Raw genomic sequence first — 14,901 nt, 5'->3', positions numbered from 1 at the left:
AGCAGGCAGGAGTGATTGGATTAACTTCCTGAAGGAAAGCGCAGCTACGATAACGACAGGAGGCGGGTTCCTTAAATAAAGTACCCGTTCGGAAAATTTCTCGTCGACTGTGCCGCCCTCCCGCATCGTTTGATCAATGAAATACTCGGTTCTCCTCTCCCCGAGATCTCCGAAGCGGAAGAGATCCGTAAATAATGGGGTACATCTGAAAATTTGTTTGAGGAGCTAGCGGTGTCTTTGTCTTCCTTAAATTTGTCAATGCATAAGTACCAGGACTCGTTAGCAAGTCACGATGAAAATCGAGTCGTCAATTTCCCACCTGCTGTATCATGCAAAAACATCTTAATCACCTTACTCTGACGTATTAATCAAGAAAATGAACGATAGGTTATGTACGTGGAGTCTTCAAGCTTTAATTCGGCCAGAGGTTCCTTGACGTGTTATCTTCCTTTTTGGAATTACGATAATTTAAAGTAGATAGATGACACTGCGTGTTTTCTCTTGGAGAAGTACTGCTGGGAAGGGGCCAATCAGTAATATAATTGAGGATGACATCTAAAAATTTGTTCGATGGGATTATGGTATCACCGGCTATTTTCGAGGCAGCTAATCGGCTCAAGAGAGACTATCTCTCGGTGACCTACTGGACACGAAACTTTGGACAACGATTCTTCGGTGTTCGGTTTTCGCTCGAGCTCGTAACTTCGGAGTTATTACTCGTTCAAGGCCGTCTAGCCCCACTCTTAATGGCACAACATCGTTTATTCTCCTTTCACGGAAGATCGATCCTCTATTTGCTCGCAAGTTTGCTCAAGCAATCGGTGAATACACGGAGGGGGAACTGATTCGAGAGAGTCATCTTTTATGATCGAGCTGTAACCGTCTCAAACATTTTAACATAGTCGACTGGCGTAATATCGTAGGAACTCTCACACGCGACGAAGATATCAGATAACGTTTGCAAAAAATACGTCTCACCGTCCGCGCCCGCACTCACTGCATTCCGCGCTTTAATCGCCATTGGATTAATTTACCTTGTCAGACAAACACTGGTTACCGTGGACAGTGGTAAGTGGATGACAGCAATTTTTCTCTTGTGAGTTGTATTCAGGTACATAACAAATTTCAAGGCGTATGCTTGAATTTTTATTAGAGTTAGGCCTAAGCAAGGTAACGGCAGACATACATAGATATACGAGTACATTAACTAAACTGATATAAAAGATCAGAGCTAATGCTGTTACTCTCTACAAGTGCAGATGTCCAACAGCCAAAAAGTATTTCGATCCCCACTATGCGATTCTTATGGAGTTTTTCGCGCTGATTCCGAATCTGTCTGAAAATGGAGTTTAAAAGGAAGACATATTTTTCAACTTTGAACAAATATTGCGATGTTATTATAAAAAATATTGAATTGTTCTTTACAGCAAAAGATCGCCAATTTTGCTGAGATTACCTGGTTCACGAATATATCGTTTAAGATCTCCGATTCTGTGACTCAACTTGATTTATTCTTAGATTACTAGATTCTATACTTAGATTACTTTATTCTTAGTTTACTAGAAACTTTTCTCACAATTGATGCAGAACCTTCCCCATGTTTAATTGTATTTTTAAAAGTAAAGAACAGTAGAAACCGGTTAAGTCAGCGAAAAATTAAAAATTGTGTAGGTACACGGTTTCCTATTCTAACTGCTAAACCGGATCAACTCGCCCTCTTCAACAATTTCATCGGGAACTTTTAATCCCACAAGGAATCATAAAAGAGATCAGAACGCGATCCTCGCAAAGGTTCCCCGGATAAACAGCTGACGCGGTATTCAACTGGTTAATATCTCCTTCAGGCGTATCCAAGCCAGCCGAAAATCGTATACGTCTCCGATCTCCCGCACCGGTGCGGTGTAGCTCCAATTGAAAACCGTCTCTTTGTTCGACGTCGCGTCGGTGGCTGATCTCTCTGTCTCTCCTGGCCCTTTAGTTCCAGTGGAATTGTCTCGAACGAGCAGCAAACGGCACTCGAGAAAGAGAAAGAGAAAGGGAACGAGCCAAAGCAAGACCGACAGAGAAATTCGACGAGTAAGGGACGAAGGGAGCCGACAATAGGGAAACGCGAAAGGGTAACCGAAGCCGAAGAGAAAGGGACGAGGAACCAGAACTGGCAAGAGGATGAACTCAGACACGAAGGGGTGGAAGCGTAACGACAGCATTCGAGGCTTGCGAGTGTGCTCGCGATCGTTCGCGTTTCACGACGACTTAAATGGGCTTCTATTGATATTTGAACGCCAAGACGTGCCGGACACCGATCCGCGGATTGGGACCTCTGGATCGTCTCCGTTTCTCCAGATCGAGTAGTATCGCCTATTCCCGATCCCCGTGTGATAACAGTAAAAGTTTATTCGCGGGCAGTTACCGGCTCAGATAGCCCGAGAGCCGCAAACAGAAGAAGGCCCCCCCACCGTTACAGGTCCAACGAACGAGAATTGATGCCCGATGGAAACGCGAGCCTCCAATGTCCCTCGTAACGCTGCTAGCTTACCTGTCTCTGCTACCATATTCTCTGCAAACAGTTCTTTCGGGAGCAGTTCGTTTTTATCCCCGCTAACGGGACCCTGGATCTTCGTTCCCCGAGCTATTTCCGCGAGATGCGAGTCTCTTCTAGCTAATTATGGGACCGGGGAGATCCCGGATTCTCTTCTGAAGCTGGTACATTCCATTAAATGGAACTGCACCTGCGCTTGTTTGTTTCAAACATTTTTTTTTTGGCTTTATTAAATTCCTTTGTTGCCGAGAGAGGAGTTGGGGATTTTTCGACAACTTGGCGTTGAATAGAGTGTTTAGTAAATTGTGCGCTGCTAGTTAAAGTGCTGAGAAATTGGAACATTGAATGGATCTCTGAATAGACTTTGATAGACTGAATAGAGTGTTAATCAATTTTGTATACTAGTTAAAGTGCTGGAGAAATTGGAGCACTGAATGGATCTCTGAATAGACTGTGAAGTTACGTGAAATTCGATCAAACATTTTTGAAGATCAGGAGACATTAATCGGCTTGGATGGCCGAATTGTAAGGATCTCTATAGATAGTTTTTAGATGATTGTTTAATCAATATCTTTTCGTAGATCGCGTCCATAAAGCAACGCCGACAAGGAGTTGTTGACAACGTGAAGTAGGCGCTGATAAATCGTAACTGCTTAGTTATCATGTCATCGAATAAGCTACTATGATTTCACACAATATTTGCGGTGGCTATGCGCGAATCAACTTGTTAAGCAAAGCTACAAAACCATGATATAAAAATGTGTGCAATCGGGATGGCAATTCGCAAGTTTGCTGAAAATCTGTAAATACTGTAAGCCGATAAAATGATTGCAACGCCGACGAATATCTCTCGGTGTTTATTTACGAAGCTTTAAATCGCGCCATTCTTTATTGTACCCGGATACAGTGGCCGACATTTCCGTTTTGTACTTCCGAGTGGAATCGGCGAGATAACAGAATCTAACAATCGAGTCTCGGATTTTTCGTCGTGTTTCAACGTAGTCCGTCGAATGCCGTTGGTCTACGGCAGCCCGAAATTCTAATCTTCTCAAAGCTATCGTCTTATTTGATGTTCGTGGCGGAACGACGATCGGCGAGCTATTTGGCAATCGATTATCCTCCTAAACGATACGATAAAATCCCCCCCCCCCCCCCGCCCCGCCCCGCCCGGTGCGTTTTCGAAATTGCATCGTATATCCAGAGCGAGTTTAAAGCGTCAGCCGACTGGCATACGGCCCCGTGTGCCGATAAACCGAGGCGATTGTAAATTTACCCGGTGGTACGGCAGTATAATTTTTCATTGCGCGATACAGCGCGATAATTCAGCGGGGCGCGTATCAAAGCGTGCCAGTGTAAATCGCGACATTCCTCGTGCTAATACAACAATTTGGACCGGGGCCACGCGATAAAATCCACGAGCCCCGCTGATTGAATAGCCGGAATTACTGATATTATCAAGGGCCAATTAATAAAATTAAAAACAACTAGCTTTCTCGACCGGGCCCTCCGAGAATACGTTTCGTTTGATTAAAATAAGCTGGCGGACAACGGGAACAAAAATTCCACGACCTGACCTATAAAAATACAAGGATATTTCTTCATACCCAATTTGATTTGTATCGTCTGATTTTGATAAAACTATCTGGAATGATGTTGAACCGGGTCTCTGATAGATTTCTCATTGTTTCACGGTACCAACATCCATTCTTTCAATAACAGAGAACGCTGTTTTGCGAGAGGAGTTCGCGTGACATCCAGAGAAGCATCTTTCTGATTAAAAATCCTTCCGCGTGGGAACGTGACGGCTGTGAACGAGTCTCAATTAACATTCCGTCTCCCAATGGACCGATCTTGTATCAACGTTTGATCGCGTTAACAGATTGACAAAAATTGTTTCAATTTCTATTTCACGTTCTAATACATCATCGGCGTTGAGACGAATGAAAAGGTTTGTACGCGTGTAATTGGCGCAAGCTCAAGGCTGAAACGATCGAGTGTGACGTCACACGATTGATCAATTACATAATGCCGGTGATAGTACACGCGCGGTGACGGTTGCACGAGGCACGTGACCCAATCTCGCTTACTGTCGCGAGGATGCTCGTTAGCGTGAAAAGATCCCCGTCCGACGCGACGAACAGAATTATTTCATTGCGTACAACGATAATGGCAATCGAAGAATCTAGAGAGACCGCGAATTCGAAAGAAAGATAATCGTTTTGACCTGGAAACGGCTCGACTGGCAACGAATTTGGTGGTTTTTGTAAAATTGATGCGCATACTTCGGAAACCAATGTTAATAAATCCAATTTTTAGACACTGTTACGAGATTAGAATATTAAGTTGATTTAAACTTCCCGGTTGCCTGTACAACCAATTTAAAGGGACAGTGAAACGACCGACTGTAAAGGTACCGCCCGCAGTGTCGCCTCTTGTTGTATCCCTACCCTTTGGTGTAATTTTAATCAAGGCTGCCAAGTGTTCGGCCAATCGGAAGCGACTGCTCACATTGGCGTTTCCTTGGGGTCGATTTAAATGGACGTGAACGACCAGCTATATTCCCTTTCTTGAACCCGTTTGATTCAACCGCGCGAGAAACAGGAAATTCGTGCAAACTTGGAAAACTCCTCGATGCTGGCAGATTTTCCAGCGTTTTTGAAAGGAATCTGGCGAATTGATCCGGAAAAGGGTTTCCAGGAACGAAGCGAAAAGTTACTCTTTCGACAGCCCTACAATTTCGAAACAGTAGTAAGAATTTCAGGAAAAGAGATTTTCCTTGACAGACCCACGATCGTTTCGTAATTCCGAAAAGACTCGAATAACAATGAAAACGTTCGTAAACAATGATTCGATTAGCATTCATGAATTCAGTCCTGGTGCTCTAGCACACGTAACATGTGCAAGAGTCAACAGAATGTACGAATTCAACTGTAAGTGGCTTGTCTGACCATCGCTGCCCTAATCTACTGCGCTAGTTTAGCATAACCCTGACCTTATTTGCACAAAACGAGCGTTTTCACAGTTATGGCATTATTAAAGGCCACGGCAGGTCGGATGGTGTACAATTTCAAGTATTTTATTATTTTCTCTGCGATCCAGACCAAATTGCGTGCGATCTTGTCAAAAACAAATTTTTTCACGTCGTGTAGTAAACTGATTGTTCTAATTTCTCAAAAACTCCAACTCGTATGGTCCAATATTCAAAAAGTTATCGTCTTTGTAAAAGTGCCCATTACACGCGGCCAATTTAAATCGCAACGGCTGTCGGTAATTAGACCGCAATAATTGCACAACAAAGCACTGCGCTCATACTACACGCTGTTGCGACAGGTCTCACATATATCAATCATAAGCATCCGTTAATCTCCCGAAGTTTTATCATAAAACAATAAACACTGAATGCTTCACGCTTGGGACTCTCGTTATCAAGGTAAATCTGAAGCACCTGAACGCCCACGTGTGTGACAAATTTTTTTATGAAATCGCGCAATCAATTGCGCAAGATCGACGAACGAACGTGGAACACGAAGACGAAGGATCTTAGTGCGAAATGAAATTTTTCGGAAGAAATGTATTTTATCTTTTAACAATCTCAACAAGTATTCTCTCTAAACAACTAATGTCTTTGCGGCATTGTGTTTCACGAGACTCGACACGAGCAAGAAAAAACCTCTTATTGTTAGTTACGTATGCGAATCACGGCCGATCGTCAGCGATCCTTTTTGCTACGGTTTCGAATTGTTAATTACGACGATCGATCACCGTCGGTTCATCGAAGGTGAAAACAAGTTTGCCATGTTCCGGTTACAGGATTCTGACTTCCTCGAGTGGAGAGGCAGGCATAAGCGCCTTTGGCCTTCGTAGTTATCCGCGGGCATTTATGGTTACGAAACCGCGTGCAACACCTCAGATACGATGATGACAGTGGACAGTGACTAGCACATGCACCGTGAAACTTCAGTCGATTGCAGGGTTACGTCGCGCGTCGAGGCGAATAAGAACGGGGAAGAGGGCACGGTTTGGAGGGGAATTTCATAATAACTTCAATTGAGTTCCTTCGTCGGACGATAGTGTGCGTTCGCTGGTTACATAAACGCTTCAAGTTCGCGTGAGCGTACCGATACACAGCCGGCTCCCAGTGGTCAACGTTAATCACTGGCGTGTCGATGATTAACGTTCGTGAAGTGACGCGACGTTCTTTGACACGACCGGAGTCACTTATCCGCGTGATTGCTTGAATTTGCCGAGAACGCCTGGCTGTAGCAGCTCCACAGATGTCCATTGCGGTTGCTGTATTCCATGTTTAAGACAGTTTTTTTAGTTTGCCTTGACTGACACGTGCCACTATAGACAATTGGCACGCTTTCTAAAAAGATTACTTCGTACGATTATTGTTTTACAGAACTTGTTGCAGAAGTTGAGGATTCGGTTTTCAGATGTTGACAGCTGAAAATTGTCGTGTTAGCTAATTGAATAGCAGGCCACACGTACGTAGTCTACGCATTGTCGCAAAGAAGGCAGTATCCGCGGTTAGGGTTATCGCATCAAAATGCCGAAGGAAAAGGCCTCAGTCGAGGTCGTTGCCCTCTGCTTTTTCTCTGTTCCGTGCGACCTACCAACCAGCTGACTGCTATCTAACACGTCGACTTGTTCAACAAACAAGTTGTTGACGCTTCAACTTGTCGAATAAACTTGAAACTTGAAATTTATAACTCCGTTAACCCTTCTGCTATAAATCCTACTAGGATGTACTTTGCTTGAATATCTTTCGGAACAGCCCGTTTAATAATCTCCTGATGAAGACAGATCTTGCGGAATTTTTATCGTTGCTGGTTGGCCAGTTAAAGCTGGGCGCAGTAAAATATTTGTCGAAGTTTAACGAGAGTTTTACGCTACTATTAGGAATTTAATAGAATTTTTAACGGAGTTTAACGAAGTTTAGTTTGATGACAGATATTGTAGAAAAACTATGCGAGTGGAGGTGTGTTGCACGACGCAGTCTGGTAATAATTATAAGTTTCTCGATGATTTCTCTACGATCGTCCGCCCGGCGGCAGCTCCAACTTTTTCAGAGAGAATGTCAGCGAGCTGTCACTGTTAATACAGATATAACGAGGTGGGAAGGGCTTTCCACGAAGTTCTTCTTCAAAATTTTCTTTAAAGCGCGCTGCAATTTTTCAGCATTAAGAGTTCTCGAACTTTGTCTTCGAGGACTTTACTGAATTCCCGGCTCTCGAGGATGTACATCCATCTGAACCCAGAAAGACGACGCGGAAACTCATAATAGTCCATCAACGATATTCATTTTAATAACCCGAATAATCGTTAAAATTGCTCGATTAGCTCCGAGTTCGTACCTTCGTCTTACTATAGCATTCCCGTTTCTACAAGATCCGAGAAGATGGTACGATATGTGAGCGAAGATAGAGAAAGTTCGTATCTTTGTCTTTGAATAGCACTGTCATTTCTACTGGCTCGGGAATGATAGCGATTCAAGCAAGTTCAAGAGTACGACCTTGACGCGCGTGAGTTCTCCTAAACGCTCGTACTAAAGCATCGCAGACTAAACAATCATTAGACTAAAGCATCAGAAAGCATTACGTAAAGCATCATATTGGGGATCTCGAATATTATATAATCATCCCCGCCGTCTATTCTATTTATTTCGGTAATTTATGCTACCGACATAGCTTGTCAGCGATCCCTCTGACAGTTTACCCGCGATTTGCATGCAGTTTTGTCGTGAAAAGAGTGTTGCGAAATGACATTGGAATTCAGTGCACTGAATTTCAATGCGCCAGCTGCGAACACGATGCGCGCGTATGTCATCAGAATATTGTAATGCGCGGATCGTTCGCGGTTACAGCGTATTGTTTCCTCGGTTCTGTCGGATTAGTATGCGAGCGTGTTAATTCACGAGACCCTGTTCAAAAATTAGGTCGACGATCGCTAGCCCTTCACCTGGACTTTGTCGGTTCTCCTCGGATTGCGTTCGAAGAAAATCAATTTCTGTCAACCCTTGACCGATCAACTGACTCGTAACATGGCACATTTTACTTTTAGGCAGCGAGATCTGTGATGGGACCCAGAGTTACAGACGTTCCATCCGAATTCTAACTTTTCAGCAGGTTAAAAGATACGGGAAAAAGAATCCATAAAAAGATGGTTATTCTCTTACGTTTCATTCATTGAAGGTTCCGTTACCGTTCAACTTGACCGGTCAGCTTCAGAGCGAATTGTGCGAGCACGAGTGTAATTCTGCCAGCTAGTCTGAGAGGATTCTGAGAAGTAGAGGGACCGGTGATAAGTCGGGGGGGGGGGAGGGCAATAAACGGTACACGAAAAACGTCGTTCGTGGTGCAATGCGCGCGTGACTGACTCAAACGAGAAAATCGCGATGCTGTTCCCACACTCGTGCCGATTGTTATCCGTCGACAGTGTCGACGATAAGATGACGTACGCGGTCTGGGGGCTTCTCGTTAGAGTATAAATATTGCCCGGCGTCCGTATAGAACGTGACACTTCGATTCTACCTAGCACCGCTTCGTATCACAGATTCACGAAGGCGAAGCGAAGTGATCCATTTGGTGGACGATCTACGATAAAGACTCGCAGGTCAGTGTCGACCAACGAATTCTTCATTCTCGCGCTACTCTTTCATTCGCGTGCTCAAAACAAGTGGACAAAGTGCGAAACAATTAATCTGTATCCATAATTTCTTATGGACTGTCTACGGACCGTCACGGTCACGAGTTCCGACGATATAAAACACAAAATAGTTGTGCATCGTCCTGGTGATTTTCTACGATATTTCTTTGTGAATTGTTCATAGACTGTCGCAGTGACGAGCTCTGTCTATGACAACACGAAACAGTTCTGCATATTCCTAGTGGTTCTACGAGATCTCTTTTCCATCTAAACTTTGGTCAGACCGCCACAGTGTCGGTATCTGTTAATGATCTAACACATCTAACACAAAACGTTGTCGTAGCGATTCCACGAACACCTCAGTGATGAGTTCTGTCAATAACGAGTACCCAGAGCGTTTCGCGTCACTAGCTACGTTCTCTGTATCAGAAACAGACAGCGAGAGAGAGAGAAGGAGAGAATTCAGTGAAGGTCCAAGAATAGACACGATCGAGTGAAAGTCCTCTTCGAGTTCGATCGCGTGTGAACGAGCCACGTCTTTCTGCTGAAGATGATAACTCGTTTTCCGCTCCCGTTCCGGCCCGGTGCGGTGATATTGCGCTCTCCGCGCGCATAAAATGCCCATGCATCACAGTACACCCGTCACCGATCCGTCCGCACCGAAATAAACGGAATCATTAATCTCGCCGGGGCCGATTTGTCAAATCATTAAGCCCCGACGTTCCCGGGGCGTCCCGTTCGGATCGTGGTTCTCCCGCTGGCAATTAGTGATAATTCGAAAAATTGTTTGAAAGCATCGGGGTATCTGGAGCGGATTCGATCGTCTAATTAAAGCCGGAACATCATTTGTCCCCGATCTCGTATCGCGCGCGCTTCGCGATATATCTCTCTCGTATCGAATGTTTGCGTGCGATAAGAGACCGTTCGCCGACCTCGGATCGTTCGTATGGCCATGCGAATCGAATCGAATTTTCTGGGAGTAATTGATCTGCTGTGGCTGGTCGAATTAGCAGGGACAAATGTGCTAAATTTGCAGTACTGTCGAAAACATATTTTTTAAGAAGAAATGTTCTAAAATAAAAAGAATTTTGTGTAGCTAGACCCATCTATAAAGCTTGATTGTTAAGTAACGATTTGATCAACCATTGCAGTCTATTGCAGACTATTGGGCCTTGAAGATTTCTAATTAACTATATCTTAGAGATCGTATCTCTGATTAGAAATGTAAGCGTGGTTCAGACAGGAGTACATCCGACTTGCACTCGTGTCTTCGTGACGCCGTCTTCGCGAAATCCGCGATGTCCGTGACGCAATCGTCGGGGGTCGTTGATTCGAAACCAACAGTCGTAAAAATCGACACTCGAGACGATAAATAGCTTCAAGGTCTGATGTATTACCTCACGACAGATTAGATATTTAAAAAGACTGTTTCATTGTACGAAAGTCGAAAAGATATTACCAGTGATTAGTTACACACTCGGCGCCCTAACAGAGACTGACCGGACCGTTATATGTACCGTTTACTTTCTCACACTGTCGTTTTCATATTAACACATTACCGACCGGTGATTTTTGCATAATTTTGAAACACTTTCCATTGTGAACTAACGTGTCACCCTCAATAGCGTCATCTAATAATAGTTTCATTTAAGATTGCAATGTAAAAGAAAGTTTCTATGTTTTCTTTTGGAACAGCAGAATTATAGAAAATCCTATTAATAGGCTTCTGGTAGGTAAAGTTGTAACAGAGTTGTTTGTGCAGGAAATCTGTATGAGAATTTTGTAACGAGCGTCACGTTTGTCCCATCGCAACAGTATCGCAGAAACTATAAATGCATAACTATCCGCAATCAGCAAACCGCGTGCCATTTCCACAGGCCGATAACGCACGCAGTATCAATACAATACGAATCTTCAATCGTACGCGCCGTGAAATAAATTAATTGAATCCATTCCTGGCTGTTCCGTGAGTCCCCACAAATCACGAACCCCCCAGCCTCCGTTTAATTAACATTCTCGGAATAAATTAGTGGAGAATCGGAACGGAGTCCACGAATCAATTCGAAAAATCGGGATGGCAATCGTTCCGGCGATTCCAGAACATCACTCTAAAATGTAAAACACGAGCTGTATCCTTAAAAGAAATTTCTTAGCTAACTGGAACTTCCTCTTCGATTACTCGGAGCCTATTCGCTAAGGTATCTATCTCCAGTCGAGAACATTCGCACGTTCCGATTCCATGTTCTCGGTTTCTGGGAACGTGATCGGTTCCCTCGGGACTCGCTCTAAATTTCTTTAAAATATTGCGGAGTTGATAGTAGAGCGCGTCCATTGGACCAATGATCGCGATTCAGAAAAAAGGATTAGCCGGAACGAGGGGACAGGTCCGTGATCCATTAGGTCTCTAATTGAAACAGCACTGTCTGAGCGAGAGGAGGTTGAATGGGAACGTCTAGGTTCGACGGTAGGGCAGTCTTAACGGTGCGGCGGCGTCTAAGGGAGCAGCGGCAAGGGAAAGGGTCGTGGGTGGTGGAGAACGGTAGACAGAGGGGTTGAAAGGCGAAGAAGTCGAAAGGAGGAAGGAGAGAACGAGAGGAAAAAGGGGAGAGAAGCGTGATAAATCTCGCCGCGAACAATAAGTTACCGTAAAGAATCGTTTCCGCGTTGGCTGACGCGCCGAGAAGAACAATGATTTGTCGGGGAAATTCTCCAATTCCAATTCCAATTTCAGAAATGGCCCTGGAGACACCGTCATGGCTGAACGTCGACTTCACCGAGAGGATACTGCGTCTGTCCGAGGAAGACAGCACGGTGCAGGTGATCGATGTATTTGTGAAACCGGCGACCAGCAAGGGCGACAACTATACCAGCGATATGATGAGGGTAACCATCGAGTACACCCGCATGCAGGGCAATAAGAGGGTTAACGAGAAGACGTCGCTCATCTTCAAGATCGAGCCGATTCTCGAGGGAGCTCGCAAGGATCTGGTAAATTAAAGTTGATTCTATTCACCGATTAACTCTCGTCGATTAAGTGGTCGATTCGCTTCATCATTTATTTATTTCCTCCGTGGAAATGATAGCTTTGTGACTTGACGCGGACTAGGTCGTTTTCTATATTTTAAAATAATAATTTGTTTGTGTGACGGTAGATCGAGAAATCGCAAATATTCGACACGGAGATCATCATGATGACGGACACCTTGAAGAAGATGTCGGACATGCTGGGCCCTGGAACTCGGCTCGGTGCCGAAATCTACCACGTGCGAATGGAACGACCACTGTGTTTGGTCATGGAGGACCTGGCAGCTATCGGATTCCGCATGGCTGACAGAATTGCCGGTCTTGACTTGGCCCACTCCGTGTTGGCAATTCGAGGATTGGCCAAGTTTCACGCCGCCTCGGTCGCTTTGTGCGAAAAGGTGAAACATCGTTGATCAATTCTTCCGCCTCTAAAGTCCAGTCTTTGGTCCCTAGTCTGCTCAGAATCTCAAAATCGGAAGAATCAGTTTTTCACAAGATATGCGCATGAAATTGCAGAATCTCAGAGACTCCTCTAAAATGATTAGATATTATATCGGTGTAATAGAGTCTAGAAGTCATGAAGAATTATTTCGAGTGCACGTGTCGTTATAGGAACCGAAACAAAAATCTAAATACTGGAAAGGTATATTTAACGAGGAACATCCGGAAGATATGAGTGCTTTCTTCAACCTTGGATGCGCTGCGTTGGCAGATGAAATTGAAAAGTGGCCTGAACTTGGAAAGAGGTGAGTCTGAGTGTGTGTGTGTATGTTTTAAATTACACAATATTTGATTTGCATGAACGAGTTACTCTAACGAGTCTTTTAAATTCACAGATACGCGGACAAGATTAGAGCAATGGCTAATCATATGTACGAACTTGGCATCGCGGCTATCAAACGGCGAGGCGATGAGTTTAGCGTGATCAATCATGGCGACTTTTGGGTGAACAATATGTTGTTCAAATATGATGAAAACTCGAAGCCAATCGATCACATTTTCGTAAGTTACTACATTCTCTTAAGACGTTTCGAAGAACATCCTGAATCTGCTCATACATATTACACGCCGCGCCGTGTCTGGCCCGTGTGACAACGGTTTCTTCGCGATTGTACTATCGGAAGCACACGGGTTGTATCAAACGGGTTACGGACCCTTGGATCACGGCCACGAAGCGAAACGTTGATATCAATCCGAGCGGGACGCGACGAAAGAGAAAGAGGCGTTCGAAAAAAAGGAAAGCGTTTCGACAGTCGGGGACGTCGCGCGCTATGAATAATGCAATAAATCCGATTCGATCGCGTTTAGGTACATTCCGCACCTGTCGGTGCGCAGTAGTAAAGAGCGGGAAACGACGAGAGAGAAAGATAGCACTGGCAACGCAAGCAAGCAAGCAAGCAAGCAAACCCTCCACGCCCGACGACTTCCTAAACACGAATCCCGCTTCTTTCGCTCGCGCAGATTTCATTTACAATTCAATTCCGGTGCCGGCGACGATCGATCGAGCTTCGATTTACGTTCCAGGTGGATTTCCAAGTGTGCGTTTACACGACGCCGGCGATCGATCTGCAATACTTCCTGAACACCAGCCCGTCGGAGGAGGTCTACGAGAACCATATGAACGACTTGATCGTCGACTACCTACACACGTTGACGAGCACCATGAAGCAACTCAACTGCAAGACCCCACCGCCCACTATGGACGACATCAACAGATGCATGAAGGAAAGGGCAATTTATGGCCTGATCTCCTCGATAACCGTTTTGCCCGTCCTTCTCCTGGACAAGAGTCAAGCATTTGACATCGACGAACTATTGCCTAAAAATGGCGTCTATGACAACCCTGGATACAGAAGCGCGGCTTATAGGAGGGTGATGACCAAGAGGATTCCCAAATTCAACGATATGGGACTGCTCGATCTCTAGATTATGCATCTCGATGGTCGATTCGATGCTCGTTGAAATCGTCGCGCATCTCGTGTCTACAGGCTGTGGAATCGTATCAAGTGATAGACGCATCGATTATTCGATGATTCGAAGAGGTTCGCTGTCTAAAGATTAGTTCTATTTGGAGTATGGCTGGACGATTTGTTTAAATTTAGGAACAATTGAGCCGCGAGCTGAAGCGATTAGCTACCTTTCCAAACTTTTTACAATTTTATAGGAGAGCGCTCGATCGATGCGTACATTGTTACATTTAGAAGAAATTTCGTTGATAAGCTAGGAAAAAAGTATTGACAATTTACTTTGTGGCGTTTCTATTCGAGGGAACGAGAAGCTTCGCGTTTTGGAGAGTCCGCCAATGATGATAGTACAAATCGACACGTTTTTAGATAGAATTATACGACGACTGGCGTCGACATACTATATTATCGCGCACGGTCTTCGCAACGCGCAGAACGTGTTTTTTGTTCGACGTCGAGAATACCGTAACCAGAGGACATTTTTAATTCTCGCCCCGTGTCCATCTGTCGGATATTATTGACGTGCCGGGTAACGAGTTCCTGCTTTGACCCCGTTCGCCTCGGCATTACCATAAAGATTGACCGACGCCCGTGCGAATCGCGTTCGGAGCACACAAAAATTGTTTCATGTTTAATACTAAAAAAAAAGCAATAAAAATGATGGACCGATATTCGGTGCGACGTTCAATGCCCGACAAACTCTCACCGACCAATATGAACCGTTCC

At 44.6% G+C, this 14,901-nt stretch overlaps 2 protein-coding genes across 5 annotated transcripts in view; one reads left to right on the top strand and one right to left on the bottom strand.

The window, feature by feature from the left end:
* The window catches only part of LOC143211363 (zwei Ig domain protein zig-8), a 250,324-nt gene that overhangs the window by 204,369 nt on the left and 31,054 nt on the right, over positions 1-14,901 (bottom strand). The gene's annotated exons all lie outside the window — the stretch shown is intronic.
* On the top strand, positions 8,994-14,846 carry LOC143211359 (uncharacterized). Its single transcript, XM_076428955.1, has 6 exons — positions 8,994-9,154; positions 11,919-12,175; positions 12,340-12,609; positions 12,824-12,957; positions 13,048-13,213; positions 13,736-14,846. Exons 2-6 carry the CDS (start codon positions 11,921-11,923, stop codon positions 14,135-14,137), a joined length of 1,227 nt encoding a protein of 408 aa, XP_076285070.1. The 5' UTR covers positions 8,994-9,154; positions 11,919-11,920; the 3' UTR covers positions 14,138-14,846.

Source organism: Lasioglossum baleicum, chromosome 8 (genome assembly GCF_051020765.1).
Source record: "Lasioglossum baleicum chromosome 8, iyLasBale1, whole genome shotgun sequence".
NCBI lineage: Eukaryota > Metazoa > Arthropoda > Insecta > Hymenoptera > Halictidae > Lasioglossum > Lasioglossum baleicum.
This window is presented reverse-complemented; position numbering and strand designations above follow the sequence as displayed.